This window comes from Lepidochelys olivacea (genome assembly GCF_965140295.1).
Source record: "Lepidochelys olivacea isolate rLepOli2 genome assembly, chromosome: 6".
Lineage (NCBI taxonomy): Eukaryota > Metazoa > Chordata > Testudines > Cheloniidae > Lepidochelys > Lepidochelys olivacea.
Window position 1 is genome coordinate 121552648 of NC_140416.1, and position 25864 is coordinate 121578511.

Consider the following 25864-nt stretch of genomic DNA (forward strand, 5'->3'; position numbering starts at 1 on the left):
TGTAGGTGATCAGGGCAGATCTTTTCCTCTCAATGAGTGGCAGCAGTATCTCAGAATGGTCTACAAACCAGTCGACATTTTTCTTAGTACTCTTTCCAAAACTCTTGATTGCTGCATTGTATGAACTTGTCTCCAGGACTTCCCATGCATCTGAAGCAGTTTCATTCATTCCAGCTGTCTTTGTTGGTACTTCATTAAAAAGCGGTTTCTTGACAGGATCATTGATTTGGCTCAAGTGAATACAAGGTTGTGTGCAGTTTTATTATGGTGAATCTTCTTAGCTTGAAATTTCACTTTTTAGCAAATGAGTGGTCTGTGTCACAGTCTACGTTTTCATAGAATCATAGAATATCAGGGTTGGAAGGGACCTCAGGAGGTCATTTAGTCCAACCCCCTGCTCAAAGCAGGACCAATCCCCAACTAAATCATCCCAGCCAGGGCTTTATCAAGCCTGACCTTAAAAATCTCGAAGGAAGGAGATTCCACCACCTCCCTAGGTAACGCGTTCCAGTGTTTCACCACCCTCCTAGTGAAAATTTTTTTCCTAATATCCAACCTAAACCTCCCCCACTGCAACTTGAGACCATTACTCCTTGTTCTGTCATCTGCCACCATGGAGAACAGCCGAGCTCCATCCTCTTTGGAACCCCCTTTCAGGTAGTTGAAAGCAGCTATCAAATCCCCCCTCATTCTTCTCTTCTGCAGACTAAACAATCCCAGTTCCCTCAGCCTCTCCTCATAAGTCATGTGTTCCAGTCCCCTAATCATTTTTGTTGCCGTCTGCTGGACGCTTTCCAGTTTTTCCACTTCCTTCTTGTAGTGTGGGGCCCAAAACTGGACACAGTACTCCAGATGAGGCCTCACCAATGTCGAATAGAGGGGAACGATCACGTCCCTTGATCTGCTGGCAGTGCTCCTACTTATACATCCCAAAATGCCGTTGGCCTTCTTGGCAACAAGGGCACACTGTTGACTTATATCCAGCTTCTCGTCCACCGTAACCCCTAGGTCCTTTTCTGCAGAACTGCTGCCGAGCCATTGAATCCCTAGTCTGTAGCAATGCATGGGATTCTTCCATCCTAAGCGCAGGACTCTGCACTTTTCCTTGTTGAACCTCATCAGATTTCTTTTGGCCCAATCCTCTAATTTGTCTAGGTCCCTCTGTATCCTGTCCCTGCCCTCCAGCGTATCTACCACTCCTCCCAGTTTAGTGTCATCTGTAAACTTGCTGAGGGTGCAGTCCACACCATCCTCCAGATCATTAATGAACATATTGAACAAAACCGGCTCCAGGACCGACCCTTGGGGCACTCCACTTGATACCGGCTGCCAACTAGGAATGGAGCCATTGATCACTACCCGTTGAGCCCGACAATCTAGCCAGCTTTCTATCCACCTTATAGTCCATTCATCCAGCCCATACTTCTTTAACTTGCTGGCAAGAATACTGTGGGACACTGTGTCAAAAGCTTTGCTAAAGTCAAGGAATAACACGTCCACTGCTTTCCTCCTCATCCACAGAGCCAGTTATCTCGTCATAGAAGGCAATTAGATTAGTCAGGCATGACTTTCCCTTGGTGAATCCATGCTGACTGTTCCTGATCACTTTCCTCTCCTCTGAGTGCTTCAGAATTGATTCCTTGAGGACCTGCTCCATGATTTTTCCAGGGGCTGAGGTGAGGCTGACTGGCCTGTAGTTCCCTGGATCCTCCTCCTTCCCTTTTTTAAAGATGGGCACTACACTTTGGAAGGATCATGTATGCAAGATCTTTCAAATATGTATGTCTTGTCAATACCAAGTTCAGCTGATACCAGTGCTTGAACCTTGGGTGTCTCCACAATGATGTTCTTCTGATGTTACCAGCAAAGAAGGTGTTAGTCACTGATAGAGCTCGAGAACTCTTTGACCATTGTCATTCATACATCCAATGCCATGCCTACTATTATTCAGAATGTGTGTGTGTAAGGTATGTATTTATGCTCTTCAGAGTCTGAATTGTAGTTCTGTTTAACAGACACTTTAGAGCCCTGTAAGTGGAGACGTCTTAGTGGATAGGCTGGAAAAATTGCCCCTACGTGACCTAAATTAAATTTTACCAAGCTTCGTTGGGTTGGGCACTAAAATGTGAAGTATCATAAGGTTCTTAATTAATTATATAATTTCCGGTACAGTACTATTTTCTAAAAAAAATCAGGCTCAGACAGAAGAATATTCACAAACCTGTACTGAAATTTATCTCCTAATATTGTTTAACAAGACTCAAATGGATCTGCTGATGATAAAAATATTTATTCCCCTACCTCTCTTGCCTGCAACATACTTAATTTGTATGTTTTTGGAAACCAAAGTTTTGAGTGTGGCATTGCTGTCCATAGATGCTGGAAAGTCTCCTGTCAATTTGCTCTGTTTAGTTTAAAAACGAGAGCCACTCTGCCAGGCAAAGTATCGTTGGATTACAGATGCAAAGTCCAAAGGAGCTGGTTTCCTATACCTTCATATTACACCGATGTAAAATGGATTTCAAGCTTTTTACATATCTGATTAGATTATGGTAATCTGAAGTCTGATGCAAACTCGTTACTTTTAATTGATGGGGCTGTATTTTTAACTATAATTTCTTAAAAGCTGGAACTGTAGCCCTGTAGCCTTTACCTGATTAAGGAACTGACGTGATTGTTAATGGAAGATCTGTGGAAACAGAATCTTTTATTTTACTAATGGCTTGAAAAAAGAGTGATTAACAAAAGGATTCACCTCAAACAGTTGCTGGTCTGCTGAATGATTCCTGATTGTATGAAATTAAATGAGTTTTTTCTTCCAGTCAGTGGGATCAGAATCTTTATTTTGTGGTGATATATAGTAGTAACCTGAGTGTGAGTTTGGAGGCGTCTTCCCTTTTCTTTGGTGTACATTATGTGTGATACTTTAAAAGACTTTCACTCTTCAGATCTAATTCTTGTTTTGGAGCCCGCAGTCAATGTTATAAACTGATTAAATGTGCTTCATAGAAATGTGTTTACAAGTTGTTGCAGAATACCCGAAGTGGCTAGTTTACATAAGGCAACTTCACATTTCCTTTTCACAGAGGTAGTGGAATCCTTGTTTCTTTCCCCAGTTAGTCCACTTGTGTGACAGTAGAATTGAGTTAAATGGGTAACTGAATGCATCCGATGAAGTGAGCTGTAGCTCACACAGGCTTATGCTCAAATAAATTTGTTAGTCTCTAAGGTGCCACAAGTACTCCTTTTTCTTTTTACTTGTATGTGTAACTGTTTGTGGGATCAGGGCCTAAATCTGGAAAGAGAAGAGAATCTTTGTTTAGCAGCAGGGTGGATTTGATTTAAATCAAATTGATTTCAATCATGATTTAAATCACTAGTCAGGAAGACTCGATGTAGTAATAGATTTCTACATAAAAGTGCATTTTTGTTGGTTGTTAGAACCTAAATACATATTCTTCACAACTCAGAGATAGATGTAGGTTTCATTTTTAGAAGGTGCACACTATACATTTTTAAAGTGATTTATTTTGAAAACTTTTCAGATTAGTTTTACAGCTATATCTCAAAATGAATGATGGTTTGGTTATTTCATTTACCAAAGGTAATTGAAGCAGATATTTATGAAGTTCACCTCCCAATGATTATCTCCATTTCAGGTTAATCATTAATATTCAGAGGATTTTCTTGTCAGGCTGTATTAGGAGGAGAACATCCCCAGACAGACATTTAAATTGTTTTATTTAACTAAAACAACGTTATGTATTCTGGATTTTTTTCTTCAACAGCAAACATATAATAATTTAACAAAACAAGCATATGAATTTTTGAATTTAGTTAAACACTGAAGTTTTTTAAAATCAGGTTTGTTTTTGTTTACATTGTTTTTAACTAAAATAGTTAAATGAAATATTTAAAAAAACAAAAATTAAATAGACTATGTCAGCCAGGTCAACATGAGAAACTTATAATATTGTCTTCTGCAGCTAACTGAAGCAGTCGTCTTCACCTTCATTTTCCTGTTTGTTCATAATTTGGAAAAGAAAAACAAGCTTTCCTGCTTTTTCAGGTCCCAAATGATTTCTCAATTTGGAATGAATTAGTCCAAAGGAAGAAAATATTCTTTCTACATCAGCAGAAGAAGCTACTGCTGTTAAAAGTGAGATTCACTTCAACAGTCTCTATCCAAGTGCTTAAGTGACTTCTACCAGTTCACTGGTGTGACTTTCTTTAAAACGTCGTCAGCAGACATATATTTCTTGAATGGTTCTTATTCCCAAACTGAGTCTCTCTTACAGCCTGCTGCCATTATAGGCTATCCCTTCTAGGGAGAGAATGGTATGGTAGATCTCAAATCAATGAAGGCTACATTCAGAAAGACCTCAAGACTTCTCGAATATGCTGCTCAAACAGTTTCACATTTGTTTCTTCTGCCTGTCCCTCCCTTCTCACATTTATCTCCAAACTTCTTCTCCTTGTCCAGATCTATTCCACCTGCAACCATCTTCTATTCACTGAACTTTTTTGAAACTTTGCACTTTTAGAGAGCAGTAAGGGATTGACTCCGTGTACACAGATTTTGCAGAGGGACAATAGAGTTGAGGTCTGTTATTTCTCACCTGTCTCTGTCTTACATTTTTGCTGTTAACAAGCATGTTGTCTCTGGAGACACAAATCCACACTCTGAGAACTGCAAAACTAAGCATCTCTGATGGTATCTTCTAGACTGAGCACTGAGTCCCATTGGGTAGATAGAAAGATTAATGTAAATAATCTATACTGGAACCCCATCAGATTGGGTCCCTAATCCATGAACTGTTGGAACTCCTTTACAAAACTTTTCTTAAATATTACATGAATATATTGTTTCATACTATAGAATTAGAATTTATAATAACTATTCCATGGTGAGATACATTATAGCTCAAAGATATCTTAATTAAAACAATCTTTAGATAAATTGCTTTTTGAGGCAAAAACCTATCAAAAAATCTAATTTAAATAAAAAAATCAGATTTAAAAAAAATATATATTGATTTTTTTTTATCCACCCTGTTTAGCAGATTGCATTTAATGTTTTTAGCCACCAAGAATATCCCCGCCCCTATAATTTTTGCAAATCCCTCAATAAATAGTTTGGAAATATTTGTTTGGGAGTAGAGCAGGGGAAGTTTCCTCACCACTTTATAAATGAAATTACTCCCCTGAGTTGGGATGCTGGATGAAATCCTGACCATATTAAGTCAATGAGAGATTGCCATTGACTTCAGTGGGGCTAGAATTTTACCCTTAAGTCTCCTTCTTAAGGTTATGTTGTTCCTCACAATAGATCAGAGCAGTTTGCGCACCTTTCCATTAAAACATAGAAAGGTCAACGTAATGGGATTAAATATGCTTCCATCCATTTTCATAGTAGTAACCTACTGCATTCTGAAATCATTTTTTTGATGAATAGGTAGAAATCTGTACAGTACTAAGTTGTAAAAGGAATCCAAGATGTTGCCCAGATGATATCAAGTATTGAATTTACTCCAAGTGGTTGGCTTTCGTTGCACAGACCTTTCCTTTCAAACATTATGTAGAAAAAAAGTTGTCACTATCTGTCTTGGATGGTTTACTCTGTTTTTTTGTAATCAGCTATTCTTATAATAAAACTTCCTATCCTCTGAGTTCTCCCTTGAAGAAGGTGCACTCTTGGCTAGATTTGTTGGAGAAGTAGAACAAATAGAATGGCAAGTTCCCTATCCTAAAAAATTAACACACTAAACAAGAATAGGGCCAGCAGTTCGCCACTGTTACCAAGTAGTGTAGCATCTCTAGTGGCAGTCATAGTTAAAGCTGTAGTGTTTTGGGGACTCGGGTTAACACAGTGGCAAAAAACACCTAAATTCTGTCCCTTATAACTTACAATAATCACACTCTTGCTACCACCAGTGAAACTGCACTGAAGGTGAATTTTATAGATCACACTTTTTTTAGTGTGCAGAAGACATAATTTTAGACACGATGCTATGAAAGAGGGTAACAGACTTCAGGAAGGAGATGGAAGGATAAAGGGCTACAGCACATGTACTTTCCAGTGGTTCAAATTGATTTTTAGTTTTTTATGTTTTGTGATACAGGAGGGCCAGGGAGCAGTGGTAGAGTGGTCGAGGGGAAATATATAAGCCCTAGGCTAATTAAGGTGTGGTTCCCTGAAGACTAGGGAAGGTTGTTACAGGTTAATTGGAGCACCTGTAGTCAATTAAGGCCCAGTCAGGAGCCTAATAAAACCGCCTGCTTCAGGAAGGAGAGAGGACTGGAGCTTGGAGGTGTGTTATGAGAGCTGAAAGACCAGAGAACCAAAGTAGGGGAGACCTTGCCCTGCCCCAGTGTCTAAGGACTGAGGGTAACCCCACCCAAGGGGGAAGAGGGTAAGAAACCCGCAGGGGTTGAGAGGGGCTGGGACTCAGAGAAAGGAGCAAACCCAGATCACTCCCCTGCTTCCCTCCTCTGCTACCTTCCCGGGCCACTAGCAGGGCCTTCAGTGCCCAGGGGCAAAGGGTGGCGTCTTAGCTCCCCCCCAAGAAAACAGCAGGAGCCACCATACAAACATCTGCTATCTTGTCACAGTTTACTTATTTGTGATTATCAAGATCACTTTGAAGAAAGAAGCTGAATAACTTTTGCTAGCAGGGCTTGAAAAAACACCATTTACAAGTAGCAAGTGGGAATTTTTCAAGTGATGAGTGCCGGGGGCTCTAACAGTATGTCTACACAGCCCACGGCAGTGAGACTGCCAGCCTAGGCCAACAGACTTGGGCTCCCACTACCACGCTAAAAATAGCTGTGTAGACAGTGCTTTCAAGTTGCCACTCGGGCTGGAGCCTGTGCTGTAGCTCACGAAAGCTAATGCTCAAATAAATTGGTTAGTCTCTAAGGTGCCACAAGTCCTCCTTTTCTTTTTGCGAATACAGACTAACACAGCTGCTACTCTGATACCATATTGAATAGTAGCTTTTATTGATATGCTTTACACAGGTTTCCTCGTTGCTTTTTGTTCAAGCATAATTTTTTAATAATTTGTCTCTGTACATTTTAGTGCAGCAATTTACAGCTCTGATTCAAGTGGAATGAGTGAGGAATTATTTGAACCTCACTTTCTGAGTCAATGTGTATCTGTCAATATTTAAAAATTTGATAGTATTTTAATCAGTGTGATTGTAGTGTGCAGATCACAAGGTGCAGGTAGCAGCGCGAAAGAGAGAAGTGAAGAGGAATTGCTGTTTTGACAGAATTTGTCGAGTTTTAACTGGATGCAGTATTCAGTTCCTACACACACACACGCGCGCGCCCCCGCTTCAAAAGGACTTATGAGCCATTCAGAGTGGTATCCACAGTCCTTTATTCCTAATAACTATTGATCATCATTCTACCACTAATTTGATGTTTCATAGCTTTATTTTGCTTTTTATTGTTTTAAATTCTATGGTGTCGGGTGTATTCAGTCCTGATTGCTAGGAATGCCTGCCTAAATAGTCAGCCACATCTCTTCGGTTTTGGTTTATGACTGTATGATTTAAAAATTGATCTTTGCATAATGATTTTAAAACTATATATCAAATAGAGGTCTTACTGTTACATTAAAATGAACATACTCCCTGCAGTGAGAGCATTCTTACAACTCCTTCCAGAAAAAAGTCTGCTATCTATGAAAGAATGAAATTGAGTAATTTTTTGTGCAGTTTAATTTCTCATGCTTAAACTGCTTTTTTCTAAGACTAGTAAAATTTATGTGAATAGTTAGAACAAAATACTTTCTGGTTTGTCACCTTTTTCTTCCACTTGTCATCTCTGGCATTGAAATTTATTTTTAAAGATCATATATATACACACCATCCAAATGAATAACCAGCCAAACATATTGATATCTTCACACCTGAGTCATTGCAAACTATAGATTATATGTGTAAAAAATTGGAGCAGTCAAGGGAAATACCTCCCTATGAATCAAATTTTTGTGGACACAAAGTAAAGCAAAGCAACAAAATTAGTAAAACTTCACCAGTGGCAAGCAAAGGAGTAAAACATTAAATGTGAAAGAAAAAGAGCATTGATTCAGTGTAAGACTGAGAAATAAACACATCAAAGTCAAGAAGTTCCAGAAATGAAGATTTCTGCCACAAAATTAGCTCATTTTTATAGTGTAAGCTAGATCCTAAATAACATGTTAAGTCTTTAATTTTCCAAGGAAATCAGAGCCAAAATGTAGGTACAGTACATGCAACGTGTATCCAGATAATATAATAGAAACTGTAGGTTGGAATTTTCAAAAGTGTCTAAGTGACTGAGGAGCACAATTGGGCTTTTCTTCTAAGTTACTTACGTGCTTTTAAAAATCACATCCTTAATTTTTAGAATTTTCTAGGTTTTAAGTGCTTGATTTCTCAACCTTAAATTCAAAAATTGGCATTAAAATACCATTAATTTCCCCACACACCCCCATCCTTTTTTTTAAAAGGTGTGAGGGAAAAGAAGGAACAAATATCACAGCACATCTTTAATTTAGGGAGTTAGGAGGAGGCGCATCAAATACGTTCTATAGAGTGCACAGGTTAGGCTGTTGAAAGAACTGATTTTTCTTAAAACAGCAGTGTTCTGTAGTGAGGACTATGAAGTATACTTTGTTTGAAGTGTGGTTTTTAGGTGTCTGCTGGGCTTTATTTATGCTTTGGCAAAAATTTCAGTTGAAACATCAGGGGAAAGTATGTGTCTTTCACACTTAAATACATCAAAATGGCTGTATTGATTTTGCTTAAACATTCACAAAAGTTTAAGATGAAGAATTCACTTGAAACAATTATGAGGCTGAAATGGAAGTTTGGGGATTTCACCATACATTGGTAGAAACTGTAATAACTTCTTGCATTTAATTTTTTGTGCCTATCATAATTTTTAAGTGCAATTTACCAACTGATTTGTAGACTTTTCATAGATTTTTTTTTTTTTTTTTTGAGGCAAGACAGGTACATTTTGATCATCTAATCTGATCTACTGCATAACACAAACCACAATTAAAGGAGAATTAGATGTATCCCAGCTGCCAAAGCATCCCTCGGATTTGAATCCAGGAACTCTGGCATTCAAAGCCAGGGGCATAGCTCTAAGACATAGTCCCAGCGCGCCTCTCCTGCCCCTCCCCCCCCCCAAGACCATTCGAGCCTGCCCCAAAAAAAAAAGTTGTGTAATATTTTCCCAGCCTCCTTTGGTCCTCTAATTGACCCAGTATAATTGCTTAACCCTGATATATATAGTTGCTCCACTCGCTACTGAAGTGCAGTCTCTTTGTGAGCAGAACATGACAACTGATTAGCAATATCCAGCATTTATTACACTCTAGTTTAAAGGCAGGAAATGAAGACTATGGTGTACAACTGAAAATGCAGGGAGATTTTAGGTCAGTAGAACATCATAATCCATACTAGAATTTGACCAGGACTAAAGTCCATTTCTAAACCTTTTTAATACACCCATTACTGTAATATCGGTGAAGAAAATTAAACACAAATGTTAATGAAAAACTGTTCATATCAGCTTTACCAAACATTCCCACTCTTGTGAGAAGTCCCATGGAATATTCAGTGATCCTAAATGGTCACAAGGTTGGTTGTTTCTCATCTGAAAGTTAGTGTTCCCTAAGACAGTGGTAGGATAAAGTCATTACATACATGGAAGGAAAACTGCCACTTACTGACTGATTTCCTGTACCATCTCGATTTTCCTTCCAGGTCTCTCACTGAAGTACTGACCTTGTTTTACCTTGTGAAATCTGAAAAGATTACAGCTTCGGGTAGTCTGGGTACAGCTGTCTTGCACGGCAGTTTAGAGGAAGAAAGGAAGAATACTGCTTCCATTTGAAACTTGGTTGGGACTTTAGGGAGGCAGAATGCAATTACTCTAATCATGGTCAACAATCCTACTCTACCAAAAAAGCATCTTTGGGTCTGTACTTAATGTCACACTCTCACATGTGTTCATGCCCTTTCCATACATGGAACCTGAAATAAGGTTGGATTCCTTCAAAATTATGCCACCTTAACAACTTTTTAAAATCAAATTTTGGCTGTTCAAAACTAGTCTCACCTCTTGACTAAGATTGTCTGTGAGGGGGAGACTGTCCCTGTCAATAGCCTGGGTACTGCGGTTGAATGTTACAGTCTGCAGCAGCAAAGCACCACCGAGAGAAATTCTGTCGGGGTGGGGGGTGAATTAAAAATGTTAAAATTAAACTTTTTATTTTAAAATTTAGGTTTTGAAGATTTGTGGGCAGGAAAATTACAGTTGAAAAGTTTGGGGTCCTTAAAAATTGAAAGCAGATGTTTGTCGTCATTTAATCTGTAATGTAAAATTTGGAGTCACTTGTTCTGATGACAGCTTTAAAGAAGCTATGGAAGGAGTGTAATCTGATCAGAGTACTTAATGAAGAACTGAAGAATTTCTTGTAAAGATTTATGCATGGAATAGTTGCATCTTGGCTTCCATTAACAATGTATTCCCTCATGAACACCCACACCATCATGTGAATTCAGTTTTACCACACACATTCCTTTGTTGCAAAGAGTAGCTTTACTGGGTGTGTACAAATTAATTCCATCATGAAACACATATCTGACAGGTGTAAAATATAGGGTAATACAGCACAGTTTAAAATGAATAAGTGCTTCATGAGACACCACTAGCTGAAATTCACTTTTTGCTCCCCACCCTAGTCTTGTATTATGGAGGTGGTGGTTGGTGACTCCATAGTTAAAGTTTGTATTTAAACAGGACCAAAAATGTCTTTATTTCACACTTTAATGACTGAATTTAGACTCCAGAGTTGGCACAATAACTTTTTATAGAACAACTGAATTTCTGTGTCAAATGAAATATTTACTATCTTTTGCAGAGCAGACATTTAGAAGTAGACCCTTTTTGAAATTTTGCTGTTTTCCTCACATTTTTATATTCCTGTAGTTAACCAGATTCCTCACAAATCCCAAACCTCTCTCTTTCACACACACACACGCTTGCTCGCTCACTCACTCCTCCCCCTCTCTCGCTTTCTCTATCTTGGATATAGACAACTGTTGATCCTTATACAGAATAACTGTTCTGAGCTATGCAACCATAAGTTTGATGAAATCTTTTTGAGTTGTCTGCTGCTTTTGTTTTCTGAATGATATGCCTGCCTTGGCTCACAAGCTGTGCTCTATACGTAACTGGTGACACAGGGAGGCAGAGTGGGCAGCAGAGAGAGTTGAGCTCTGGTGAGAAGGGAAGCAGAGTTTGGGAACATCAGAAGTTGGGGAGTCTTTGGGGAGCCCTGGAACGGGTTTAACTAGGATGTGCTGGGACTGGGGGAAAATATCTAGCATCTAGGGGAACTTGGGGGTGAGAGCGGCCTGCATTGTTTGGAGCCTGAGTTTTGGGAAGCTGTCTGTGGTGAGGAATTGGGACTTAAAGTGTTGTTGCTGCCTTACAGGGGCTGCCTGCAGTTCCCCTAGCCACTAGTGGACTCTGTGATGCATACTTTGCAGGCAGCTTAGGAGATCTCTCTTGTTGCTTCTTCAGCAGCTGGCAGCACCAAGCGAAGGAGGCTAATTGTAGCCCTAGGCTCCTCCCAGGCCACCTGCAACAAGCTCCCATCACTAATCCTCCAGCTGCTGCAGGCCTTCTGCTCTCCCCACCTCCCAGCTGTGCCAAGCTATCCACCGCACACTCCTGACCCTGCAGGCCACCCCAGTACCCTGATTGCCTCAACACCTCAGGATCACCACCCGTCCACCCCCAGCTATACCTAGTTGCTCCAGAACCAGTGGAAGCTCTGCTCCCAAAGTGGCTGTAGCTGCATTTCTTCCTTTCTTTTCCCCTCCCGTTATGTCACAGCTTCCTGCTACAGGGAGACAGGAAGGTGGTTGCCATTCAGGAATCTCTGGAAGCAGCTTCTTGCTCTTGTGAACCTCTTTTCAAATAGTTTTTCCAATGTAATGCAAACCATATGCGCTATATAGCGATTGTATTAGAATGCTTGAGAGATTTAGCCCTCTTGGTTCTCCCATGAATCTGTGAGGATTATACCTCTATGCAGTATGTGTATTGTTAGATGGAAAGCTCAAAAAAAAAAAAACCCTCAGGGGTGTCTTGTAAACAAAAAGGAGAAAATACTGGTAAAAACAAGGACTAAAATACAGAACAACATCTGCCTTATTCTCATGTAGGCAAGTTCTGCAGAGAACCTTACTACAGTTGGTTAGAATTCCTAATGACAAAGAGGAAAACTTAGTGGTGATAACCTTACAGTCCTTGTCTGCCTCCATTTGTTTCTTTTCAGAGGAGAGCTGCTTTCTCCATTCTCCCAAAAAATCTCTCTTTCCAGGGTGGCCTGGCTCTTTTCAGTCATGAAACCAAGTTCTTTGTTAGTCTCTTTCTGAAGAACTTCTCCTTGTCATTGTCGAGAGTTCTTAGCTCCCATACATATAGAACATGTCTGAATTTGTTTAGCTGTAAATACACACGCTATGCATGCCCCAGTTGTTTTCCTAGCTCCCCTCTTTGGAGCCTACCTTTGTAAGGAAACTGGCTCACCTGGTTCCTCTGAGGGACTTCTGGTGAGTCTTGGTCTGCTCGAACCCAAAGACTGCAGAACAACTGACTTCCACCAAGGACTTCTGGCTCAGCAGTACATTAGACGGAAAGCACCAAAGGAGGAGGCACAGATCAGGATTATAGGCTTTTGTGGCACTACATCAGTTCAGCCATGCAGAAGCAGACTATGCTCTTTTCAGCTTTTGTTCCTGGTTTTGTTCCTGTGTGTTGGGGGAAGAAGATGCGTTCTCCAACGTAGTGTTGGAGCATGATGTTGATGGGTGTGAGGTAGGAGGAGGAAGTTCTGAGCCGGGAGATGTAGGTGTCAGAGAGAGTGTAGGAGTGATGAAGGGGTAGGAGTGATTTGAGGTGAATGATTTGGGACTAGGAAAGAACAGCAAAATGGTCACAAAAGGATAAAAACTGTGTTCTTCCACTGGGCTCTTTATGTAAAAGTGTCCCAGTCCTTCATTTTTGAGAGGGGGAGAGGATGCACTTTTTGCTTCCCACTTCTCCACCAACTCCCTTATCCTCCACTGAAACGCTTCATTGTGACACGTCCTGACTACAGTGTGCCCGTTTTTCACTTTGAAGGTATTAGCTTGCAGATGGAAAGGGGTTGCAGATTGCTACCTGCAGATCCTCCACTTATGTTGGGCAACAGCCACTACTGACTATAAGGATACGCTTTGGTGCAAACTTTCAGCACAGGCCTCTGATGTTTTGCATGCAAACTGGGAAGTTGAATGCCCAGCTATTCATTTTGTAAATACAGATAGTTTCATGAAGATTTAGAGGTTGGAGTGAGACTAAAAATTTGGCCCTTAGTGAGAGTGCAGTTTTATGTTTTAATAGAATCTCTGGCTTCCATACTGAAGAAATCCCTAAAAATCAGCTTCTTGCCCATATGTAAATTGGACCATTTTAAAAATATTGAATTGGGCACAAAGGAAAAGTTACTTTTTAGTAATAAGTCAACAGCAGTTACCACATTAAGGATTCCAACAGCGAAGTTAGGTTGTCATCAAAACGTAACAAAATTAAAATTCTTTTACTTATTTAGTGCTAATTTCTGGTATATTAAATACTAAATCCCTCCTGTTTGCTTTTTAGAAACGGATAAAATCCCTGTAATGCGTGGGCAGTGGTTTATTGATGGTACATGGCAGCCATTAGAAGAAGAAGAAAGTAATCTAATAGAACAAGAACATCTCAATTGTTTCAGAGGCCAACAAATGCAAGAGAACTTTGATATGGAAGTATCAAAACCTGTAGATGGGAAAGAAGGTAAGATATTGCCTGTACTGTTGTTCATATCATTATTATTTATTTGTATTACTGTGGTTATGAAACAGATTTCTATTAATATGAATGTTTCGTGTATTCGGTAATCTTGCATGGTGACTAGCGATTATTTGCTCTGGTTGCTTTTCCCATTTTTCAATGTAGCTTGATGGTTCTAGGATTTATTTCTGAATCACAAAAATGGTACCATTCACAGCGTTCTATGTAAAACTAAACTCATGGGTGAATTTCTTGTCATATCAGCATTTTGCCTCATTTCATGTTGTGGCTTTTTATTGTATCTGAAAGTCTTATTGAAACTAAAGTTTTCTGTTCATGGGCCAGGAAAAGTGCTGATGACCTCAGTCTAAACTGGCTCTAAAAGTCCAGCCAGTTACCTAAATTCTGCCATGAAGGGACCATCATTTTCACAGATCGGATATTTCATTTTTCATTCTGGCTCAATCCAGGACTATCAGAGTAGTTTGCAGTTGCATTAAATTCTGTGTGTTGATGGAAATCCGTGTATTTTAATGACCAGGCTGAGAACACTGAGCTGATGTTTCTCAAGGTTGTGAATCAAACTCATTTCACATTTTTAAGATCACACCGCTGAAATTACTGTTGTTGAACTAATTACCACAGGCAGTAGAATCAGTGGCTCTGGGTAAGTACAGCACAACAAAAGTTCAGTATTCTTAACTTCCTAGTTTTTGTCCTTACTTGCCACTATTTGTCAAGTTCCCATTAAACCAAGGACTGCATTTACAGGGGTTTCAAAATATAAATTAATTAAATAGGGCTTTAGGTTTTATTTTTTTTTATTAAGACAACTTTACTGTTAAACTTTTTTTTAAAAAATATACATTTAAAAATACTTTGGACAGCAATTACAGAAAGTGGCCCTGTGCTTGGAAGTGTTCCCCTGAGTAGTTAATTGGGAAAGTGGTGTATTATGTGTATAAATTCATTAAATGTATTGTATACGTCTGCTACAATTGATATAATAGTGTGCTACAGTAAGCAGTCTTTTACCCTCTCCAGGCTCATATGTAGCTCTCATTAATACTAATTGATGGTAGACTAGGCCTCTAATTATCACTCATAGCTGTACTGTTTGAGAGCACTGTAGAAATTTGCTGATGCTAATACAAAACAGCAACAGAAGTCCTAAATTCTCAGCAAAGATTTAATAGCAGAATAGTGAGACTTAATTACTTTCACAAAATATACTATGGAATATTAATCTATATTTAAAAACTAACCTATATTATAAAAAAAAGCACATTGTTAATATATCAGAGATCAGTAATCCAGATTATATTATTGGAGCTGGCCCCAGCCATATGCAGACGGTGGCTGCAAGCTGAAGAATTTCATGGCAGAAATCTCCCTCCCTCCCTATAGACAGGAAGTTTAGTTCCTTTTAACTGCTTTCATTTTTGGGGCAACTTTTTCTCCCTAATTTGGCTTGAAAACCCTGGGACAGCCTGTGGTATCCTTTAGCCTAGTGATCGAGGCACATCCTCTCTACCATTTCATCGTCTCTTCCGTTGCCATTACCCAGCTGATCCTCTGTAGAAAATAAACCAGTAGCTTATCAGATGTTTCTCACTCCGTTTTTCTGCAATCCCACAGTGCAGCACTTGCAGTAGAATCACACTGCTTAAGTGTATGCCAAGTGATGCTGCTTCCTCTCTTTAGACAGGAATAATCCCAGTAGATGCAAACCCCAAAAAAGTAAGTGCCAAGGAGAGAAAATGTATTCGTATTTACTGCGCTGCAGAAAGTCATCGCGGTGGGCTCCATATGCACTTGTTGTGAAGGGCATAATACTTTAAGAGCCATAGCCCAAGTGCTACTCTCATATCAGTGTCTTTCTTAGTTCTGTGTTTTCCCTTCAGGGGAATGTCCCACTCTGTAGGAGGAGGAAGCCTGAGTCAAATTATCCCTTTCCTTAGTTCTGATCCTGGATTCCAATCCCTCATCAAGGAAAATAATCATGAATTATTCAGGACCTTTAAGAGATATCAGTGGTAGGTCTTGGGCAAGTAAGAATTGCTTTGCTAGATTAGGGTGTATTCCATTAGTCAGGTGTCCTGTCTCTTGCAGTGGTGAGTACTGGATGCTTTAGAGGGAGGTGCAGGAAACCCCCTAATGGAATAACCAGCTCATGGTGGGATTTCCTTCTTTCTTAAGCCTCATAAATTAGAATCCAAGAAATGTCAGACTGGAAGGGACCTCAGTAGGTCATCTAGTCCAGCCCCTTGTATCGAGGCAGGACTAAGTATTGTGTAGACTGTCCCTGCTAGGTATTTGTCTAACCTGCTCTTAAAAACCTCCAATGACAGATATTCCATAATCTTGCTGGGTATTTGTTCCAGTGCTTAACTACCCTTGCAGTTAGGAAGCTTTTCCTAATGTCTAACCTAAATCTTGCTTGCTGCAATTTAAGCTTGTTAGTTCTTGTCCTGTCCTTAGTGGATAAGGAGAACAATTTATCACCCTCCTCTTGATAACAATCTTTTACGTACTTGAAGACCATTCTCATGTACCCCTTCGATCTTCTCTTCTCCAGATTAAACAAGCTCATTTTTTTTTCAACCTTTCTTCATAGGTCAGTTTAGCATAGGTCTTATTCTTTTGAGATGTGAAATTTGTTTAGTCTGTGTGATGCAGCTGGATGTTTTGTTAGCCATGTATATGTTTGATCCTTTTTAGTATCCTACTAAGATCTTGGCTTCAGTGGTGGCATGTAGCAGTGAGTCCCACAGATTAATTATGTATTGTGTAAAAACAGTAGAAATACAGGATCACTTTTTGTCCTTTAAGAAGGTCCAGAAAAGTAACGAGACCTTCAGGTTTGCAATATCCAGATTGATCTGTATCTGCATCCAAGAAGCCTTCATGTTATCTGAAGTTCCTTGTTATGGCTCTTCCTATCAGAAGTTTTAGGCGGGTCCTATGCTGCGTCAGAGCTCCACTTGCTGCATCTGGGTACAGAGGCAAAGTGTTGGCATTCTCCTTTTCCCTATGACTATTGGGTGCTGATTTGGTCCTGAACATGTTAGTGACCATGAGGCTACTGTAATTTAACCAGCTTGTGAGGGGCTGTTACATTGACTGGGGTTGTCTAGAACAGTGGTTTTCAAACTGCAAGTCACGACCCGGTAGTGGGTTGTGGAATGTAAGGCACTGGGTCAGGCAGCTCTGGTCAGCACCAACGACTGGGCTATTAAAAGTCCTGTCGGCAGTGCTGCCCAGCTAAGGCAGCTTAGTCCCTACTTGTTCTGACACAGCGCTGCGCCCTGGAAGCGGGCAGCAGCAGGTCCGGCTCATAGGCGAGGGGGCCACAGAGCTCCACGCGCTGCCCCCACCCCAAGCCCTGGCCAGTGGGAGCTGTGGGGGGGAGGGCAGTGCCTGCAGGTGAGAGCCATGCTGAGTGGTTTGCGAGCCTACGCCTAGGAGCCTGACCTGCTGCTGTCCGTTTCCAGGGCACAGCGCAGTCTGCCGTGCCAGGACAGGAAACCTGCCTTAGCACCCCGGCAGTGCCGCTGACTGGGAGCCGTCCGAGGCAAGCCCATGCCCCAACCCCGCTCCCCAATCCCCTACCCCAGCCCTGAGGCTCCCCCCCTCCCAGCCCCAAACCCAGAGCCTCCTCCTGCAGCCCAAACCCCGCATCCCTGGCCCCACCCCATAGCCCTCACCCCCGTATTCCAACCCTCTATCCCAGCCCTGAGCCCCTCCCACACCCCAAACCCTCATCCCCAGCTCCATTGGGTCGTGGACATCAACAGTTTTCTTCAACTGGGTCTCCAGAAAAAAGTTTGAAAACCACTGATCTAGAGTCCCACTATGCTTCAGCCACACCCTCTCCACGATCATGTCCTTGGCACGTTGTTTTTATCTAGATAGGATTGCCAGGTAAGGGGGGTGTAGAGCTGGCTTTGTGCCTTCTCAGGACCCCACAGAGCAGAGCAAAGGGGCTGTTGCATGGGCCAGAATCTGGTCCCTTGTTTTTCTGTGTGGAGAGAGACAACACCGACCTGTGGGATCGGTTGACGCTACGCATGGCTCATGGGGCACCTCATGGTCCCGGACACCATCCGATGGTCCAGGGACATCTACATCGAACACATCACCGGCCACCGACAGTACCAGGAGGTGTGAGCCAGTACGACATCGTGCATCAACTATGGGAAAGGGACTGAGAGACTTTTTCCATTGGACCATATGAACTGGAACCATAAACTCGCTGAACATTAAATCGCACCAAAGGAGGGTAGATCCATCCTCATCATCGTATCCACTCATTATACTCCACACCTGAACATAGCCATTATATGGACAACATACCCCCATATCTCAATGTCTGTACTTTGACCCATGTCATAAATATAAAGGGAAGGGTAAACCCCTTTAAAATCCCTCCTGGCCAGAGGAAAAATCCTCTCACCTGTAAAGCATTAAGAAGCTAAAGGTAACCTCGCTGGCACCTGACCAAAATGACCAATGAGGAGACAAGATACTTTCAAAAGCTGGGAGGAGGGAGAGAAACAAAGGGTCTGTGTGTCTGTCGGTATGCTGCTTTTGCTGAGGATAGAACATGAATGGAGTCTTAGAACTTTTAGTAAGTAATCTAGCTAGGTATGTGTTAGATTATGATTTCTTTAAATGGCTGAGAAAGGAATTGTGCTGAATAGAATGACTATTTCTGTCCGTGTGTCTTTTTTGTAACTTAAGGTTTTGCCTAGAGGGATTCTCTGTGTTTTGAATCTAATCACCCTGTAAGATATCTACCATCCTGATTTTACAGAGGTGATTCCTTTACCTCTATTTACTTCTATTTCTATTAAAAGTCTTCTTGTAAGAAAACTGAATGCTTTTTCCTTGTTCTCAGATCCAAGGGTTTGGGTCTGTGGTCACCTATGCAAATTGGTGAGGATTTTTACCAAACCTTCCCCAGGAAGTGGGGTGCAAGGGTTGGGAGGATTTTGGGGGTAAAGACGTGTCCAAACTACGTTTCCCCAGTAAACCCAGTTAAAGTTTGGTGGTGGCAGTGGAAATCCAGGGGCAAAGGATAAAATTAATTTGTACCTTGGGGAAGTTTTAACCTAAGCTGGTAAAAGTAAGCTTAGGAGGTTTTCATGCAGGTCCCCACATCTGTACCCTAGAGTGCAGAGTGGGGGAGGAACCTTGACAACCCGTTAAACTTTTACCCCCAATCAGGGAGATTGCAGATTATGCATTTCTTACGCCACCCATTCCTAAACCGAATTTCGCACCCCTTGATAATCTGTACCTTATTCCCTGATAACCAGAAACTTTTATGCTTAAACTCTGTACCGTTTTCTTTTTACTTCAACATTATCTTAATAAAATTATTAAATCTGAAATAAAGAAACTACAAAAGAGTCATTTGTGCTCAGCCTCACTAGACAGGACACTCAAGACGTTTTTTGCATCTGGCTCCTTTGAGTGGAGAGGTCAAAGTGGTTATCTTCTAAGATGAATCAGGGAAGGAGGCTAAGATGCAGTTCTCCATCTTCTTTTCTTCCTCCTTGAGTTTGCTTTTCTTACTTTCTCCATTAGTAACATCATGGCCTTTTCCTGTCACCTTTGTCTCTTCACCCTAGAATCTGTTCTGGTGCAGGCCAAGTTTCAGACAGATTTTTCCTCATCTACTAGTTTGTGTGTTCTGACTTGAATAAAACCAGTAGACACCTGTCCCAGAGGTTTTTTTCTGTAGGAAAGGGTGCAGAGACACAGGTGTTGTAAAGCAGAGTAACAATAATTTCAGCTATAGACAGGGCCACACTTGAAGAAGAGGAGGATAGGATGTTGGGCTGCATTTGTCTGATTGCTTCAATGTGGAGAACTTTTCCACAGGCAGTGTTTAGGGTAATGCAAGTCACAAAAATAAATCAGCAGTTTCAGGGGGAAAAAAAAATTCTGCCTGTACTTAAATAATTGTATATCAAATTATCAAATTTTAACACACAATTATAATAAATGCATTATTTCATAGTTGCTTTATTTGGAGTAGAGATTGACATTTGGCCATGTGGCCTTCCTTAAACGTGACTGTCACACCCCTGATGACTGCTGAAAACCTCAAACACTGTGCGTTAGTTCTGTTATGGTAAACACCGACCAGAAATATGGCAATTGCTTGCTTGATGTTTGTCTCTTTAAATACCAATGTTAGGTGTCACATTAAGGCCCCAAAATTAACTTTTTAAATACTTTTTTTGTATAGTTCATCCAACTCTGTAGTTTTTTTCCATATCAGATTTGTTCATTCTTGTTCTAAAAATTGATTGTCTCTGACCCAGCATTCATGAACCCAGCAATTATAAATTAGTCTGAACATAGGATGGAAGGTGAAATCACTATTGATTAAGGATGTAGTTCTCAGTTTCAAGCTTCCAAGCATTTGTGATCCATCACTTTTTTTTAGTTTTTTTTTAAAATAAAACCTTCAGTGTCTCTTTAATCATGGCTAGAATTTGTGTTTATATCTCAGATTAGTTTTCTAGAAATATTGGCTTTCTTAAAGGTCCCACACTGGCTTTTCTTGTACTGCATGTACCCAGTAGCTTTATTTATAGACTTACCGAAATTCTTGAAGGCTGAAATGAAAAAATTTAAAGTAGTGTCAGAATTTCACATTTGCTATTCTATGTAGCAGTACTTCAACTGAAAAAATGCTTTTGAAGTGAGTACAAAACACTTTACAAGATCTTAAATCATCAACTTAAATCGCAGGGTGGACTTAAAATACACTTTTACACAAAGAATTCAGAAATCACTTTTTCCTTTACATACTAGCCAGAGCTAGAGTTAAAGTTTAGGTTTTTTTATCCAGTAGTTTACCTAAAACAAGTGCAGAGAGCTATATTCTTTAGTGGTCTACGTGGAATGTCTGCAGCTGTTGTAGGAGAAACAGAAACCTGAACTCAGGTCCTGGCAGGTTTTAAAAGTAAATCTATTGTCTTAAAGCTAAATGTGTTGCTAAGATAAGATCTTAAACAGAAAAAACATGTTTTTGGGGTTTTTTTAAGAGCAGTGGTGTCTGACCTGAGGGCTGAATACATTTCAAGTCAAGGGGTCACAGTCAGTATTTGGCACAGATTCTTTGTTCTGTTCTTTGGCTTCAGGTGGCACAAAGGTAGATAAAACCATTCACAATTCCCTTTGTAGGGATTCCCCTGGCATGGGGGAATCCCTACGAGGCATAGAGTTGGTAGCCTGCAATTAGAATCATAGAATATCAGGGTTGGAAGGGACCTCAGGAGGTCATCTAGTCCAACCCCCTGCTCAAAGCAGGACCAATCCCCAATTAAATCATCCCAGCCAGGGCTTTGTCAAGCCTGACCTTAAAAACTTCTAAGGAAGGAGATTCTACCACCTCCCTAGGTAATGCATTCCAGTGTTTCACCACCCTCCTAGTGAAGAAGTTTTTCCTAATATCCAACGTAAACCTCCCCCACTGCAACTTGAGACCATTACTCCTTGTCCTGTCCTCTTCTACCACTGAGAATAGTCTAGAACCATCCTCTCTGGAACCACCTCTCAGGTAGTTGAAAGCAGCTATCAAATCCCCTCTCATTCTTCTCTTCTGCAGACTAAATGATCCCAGTTCCCTCAGCCTCTCCTCATAAGTCATGTGTTCCAGACCCCTAATCATTTTTGTTGCCCTTCGCTGGACTCTCTCCAATTTATCCACATCCTTCTTGTAGTGCGGGGCCCAAACCGGACACAGTACTCCAGATGAGGCCTCACCAATGTCGAATAGAGGGGAACGATCACGTCCCTCGATCTGCTCGCTATGCCCCTACTTATACATCCCAAAATGCCATTGGCCTTCTTGGCAACAAGGGCAGACTGCTGACTCATATCCAGCTTCTCATCCACTGTCACCCCTAGGTCCTTTTCCTGGTGTACAGAGCATATCAAGGGTTGACATGGGGCGTATTGGTTGGAGAGGAGGAATGAGAAGAGTGGCTGTACAATGGCGTGCTCCAGCTGGGTTCAGCTGGCAGATGGTCCCTTGGAAACAATAGCCAGTTGGCACAAGTTAAAGCTACTTTCTTTTTCCTCCCCTGCATTTGAGGAGCTGACCTGTGGGGGTGTGGCAAACAGGGAAGGGATTGCAGCTGCCTCGTGTGTTCCTGGCTCATACTAGAGCTACTCTTGGGGCAGCAGGTAAAGTGAAGGGAGGCAGTTGATAGGGTGGCCCTCCTAGCTTGCTCCCTGTAGAGATAGAGGTAATTCAAACATATTTCAAAATGCAGGGCATGGTTCAGAGAACACATTTTCAGTTTCTAATTAAATAAAAAAATTCTTCACCCTCCTGGGCCACAAGGTTGAACACCACTGTTCTAAAGCATTTCACTTAACCGTTTAATATTAACTGCATTTGTGACACTGTCTGTGATCTTTGGATGGATGGTTTTTCATGTGTATTCACATTTAATTAGAAGGGAGTAACGCTGGAAGTTGAACTTGAAAATAAGCAGTGTGTACAAATTTAGTACCTTTCTATTGGATCAAAGCTGCAGAAAATCACTCTAAGCAAGCCGGAGGCTCTCGGGAGCAGCTCCAAGGCAGAGGGCAGGAGCAGCACACGGCAGTGGGGGAGGGACAGCTGAACTGCCAGCAATTGATAGCCTGCTGGGCGGCTGCCGCACGGGGAGCGGATGGGGGGCTGCTGGTCCACCCTGGTTCCAAGCCCCGACCAGCTCCACCAGCTGCTCTCCCTGCAAGCAGTGGACAAAGCAGGCGGCTGCCAAACAATGTTATAAGGGAGCATTGTGCAACTTTAAATGAGCATGTTCCCTAATTGATCAGCAACAAAACAACGTTAACCGGGACAACTTTAAGTGAGGAGTTCCTGTACTGTCGCGCAATCTCTTTATTGTGAAAGTACAACTTACAATGTAGATTTTTTTTGTTGTGTTTTTTGTTACATAACTGCACTCAAAAACAAAACAAGGTAAACTTGAGAGCCTACAAGTCCACTCAGTCCTACTTCTTCAACCAATCGTGAAGACAAACAAGTTTCTTTACGTTTACAGGACATAATGCTGCCTGCTTAATTATTTACAATGTCCCGTGAAAGTGAGAACAGACGTTCACATGGCACTTTTGTAGCCAGCATTGCAAGATATTTATGTGCCAGATATGCTAAACATTTATATGCCCCTTCTTGCTTTGGTCACCTTTCCAGAGGACATGCTTCTGTGCTGATGACTCTCGTTTAAAAAAAATGCATTAATTAAATTTGTGACACAATTCTCCCCCAAAGAATTTAATGTCCCCTGCTCTGTTTTGTCTGCATTCTGCCATATATTTCATGTTATAGCAGGCTTGGATAATGACCCAGCACATGTTATTTCTTTTAAGAACACTTTCACTGCAGATTTGACAAAATGCAAAGAAGGGTATCAATGTGAGATTTCTAAAGATAGTTACAGCACTCAATCCAAAGTTTAAGAATCTGAAGTGCCTTCCAAAATCTGAGAGGGACTTGGTGTGGAGCATGCTTTCAGAAGTCTTAAAAGAGCAATGGTCCAATGCAGAAACTACAGAACCCGAACCACCAAAAAAAAAATCAGCCTTCTCCTGGTGGCATCTGACTCAGATGATGAAAATGAGCATGCATCGGTCCGCACTGCTTTGGATCGTTATTGAGCAGAACCCTTAATCAGCACAGACATGTCCTCTGGAATGGTGGTTGAAGCATGAAGGAACATGTGACTCTTTAGGGCATTTGGCACGTAAATATCTTGTGATGCCAGCTACAACAGTGCCATGAGAACACCTATTCTAACTTTCAAGTGACACTGTAAACAAGAAAGAAAAGGAGTACTTGTGGCACCTTAGAGACTAACCAATTTATTTGAGCATAAGCTTTCGTGAGCTACAGCTCACTTCATCGGATGCAGTTGATAGATTTCCACTCCATACTGCTAAATGCAGTGCCTTGCATAATGACAGGTTTCAGAGTAACAGCCGTGTTAGTCTGTATTCACAAAAAGAAAAGGAATACTTGTGGCACCTTAGAGACTAACCAATTTATTTGAGCATAAGCTTTCGTGAGCTACAGCTCAAATAAATTGGTTAGTCTCTAAGGTGCCACAAGTACTCCTTTTCTTTTTGCGAATACAGACTAACATGGCTGTTACTCTGAAACCTGTAAACAAGAAGCAGACAGCATTATCTCCTGCAAATGTAAACAAACTTGGCTGAACAAGAAGTAAGACTGAGTGGAGTTGCAGGCTCTAAAGTTTTACATTGTTTTATTTTTGAATGCAGGTTTTTTTTACATAATTCTACATTTGTAAATTCAACTTTCATGATAGAGATTGCACTACAGTACTTGCAATGGGAGAATTGAAAAATACCATTTCTTTTGTTTTTTATAGTGCAAATATTTGTAATAAAAAATATAAACTGAGCACTGTATCTACACTTTGTTGTAACTGAAATAAATTATATTTGAAAATGTAGAGAACATCCAAAAATATTTAAATAATGGTATTCTGTTGTTGTTTAACAGTGTGATTAATCACGATTAACTTTTTTAATTGTGCAGTTAATCACGATTAACTTTTTTAATTGCTTGACATCCCTAATTTTTTTTTTTTTAAAGGAGGATTTTTTGTTTAATTGCCAGCTTGGCAAATTCAACCTGGGAAAGAAAAACCCAGGTATTTCCTGCCTAGTGTATAATCACCAGGCAGCGACAAACTGCAGACTAAATTCTCTCCTCAGTTACACAAGTGCAGCCCTTATGAGTTTGATTCTCTGCTCTCATACATCAGCTTTATACCTCTCAAAAAGAAAAGGAGTACTTGTGGCACCTTAGAGACTAACCAATTTATTTGAGCATTAGTCTCTAAGGTGCCACAAGTACTCCTTTTCTTTTTGCGAATACAGACTAACACGGCTGTTACTCTGAAACCTGTCTTTATACCTCTGTAACTCTCTTCACATAGTGGACCTCCTCCCAGTTTATACTGATCTACGTGAAAGGAGGAATCCAGCCCATTGTTTTCAGTAGGGTTGTGGAAGTTTTACCTGTCCCTGCAATTGGAACTTAGTGATTTTGTTGATACAGGAACCAGAATAGAGAATCCATTTCATTCTCTCAGAATTTAATCACATATTCTTCGCCATATTGGCTTTCTGGAGCTAAAAGAATTTTGTAATAAAAGGGAAAGCTTCCTTAAGGCTTGTCCCCACTAACTGGGGTGTCAATTCTAGTGCACACCAGCATCTAGCACATTTACTGGCCCATGTGGAGCCCTCTGGCACTCACCAAAAGTTCCTTAGTGCAAATTAATATTGTCCTGTTTCAAGCAATACTATGTTAACATGCAATAGGGAACTTTTAGTGTGCGCAAGCAGGGTCCAGACAGACTAGTTAGTGTGCACTAGAATTTACGCCTGAGCTAGTGTGGACTGAGATACCATGTAGGCAGGCCCTTAGTCACTAAAGAAAGAAGATATGACTGAATGAATACACACAGAACAGTTTTACTTAGTAAGATGCCGCCATTTTTACACAGTCACTTTTTTGGGGAGAGCGTCACTTTCAGACTAGCTACTGGAAGCCCCAAATAAATACAATAGCAGTTAATCAAAACTGACTTTTAAGGTACCTATTGTTTTCCTGTTTCACAGGTGTGTGAGAGCAGTTTCTTCCAGATCACCTAACTTCCTGCCTGGTGGATACTGCAACTCTCATTCCTCTCACGATGTCCCTTCCATAACTGAACTGCACTGGTGCCTCCCTATGAGGGTAAGGTAAGTCCATCAAATGTTGAAGAGTAGTCCCAGGGCTTTCTTTTCAATAGTCTTGCTTTATATCCTGGAAGGAATGAAACGAGACTATTGAAAACCTTACAAAAATGACGGACTTGCCTTACCACCATGGGAAAACTCCAGTGCTGTTCAGGAATGGAAG

At 40.8% G+C, this 25864-nt stretch overlaps 1 protein-coding gene across 2 annotated transcripts in view; it reads left to right on the forward strand.

The window, feature by feature from the left end:
* DDHD1 (DDHD domain containing 1) overlaps positions 1-25864 on the forward strand; it is a 121954-nt gene that overhangs the window by 11062 nt on the left and 85028 nt on the right. For both annotated transcript variants that reach the window (XM_084631389.1, XM_084631390.1), the window contains exon 2: positions 13720-13893. In XM_084631389.1, the coding sequence (XP_084487515.1) occupies positions 13720-13893 (174 nt within the window). The remainder of the gene's footprint in view (positions 1-13719; positions 13894-25864) is intronic.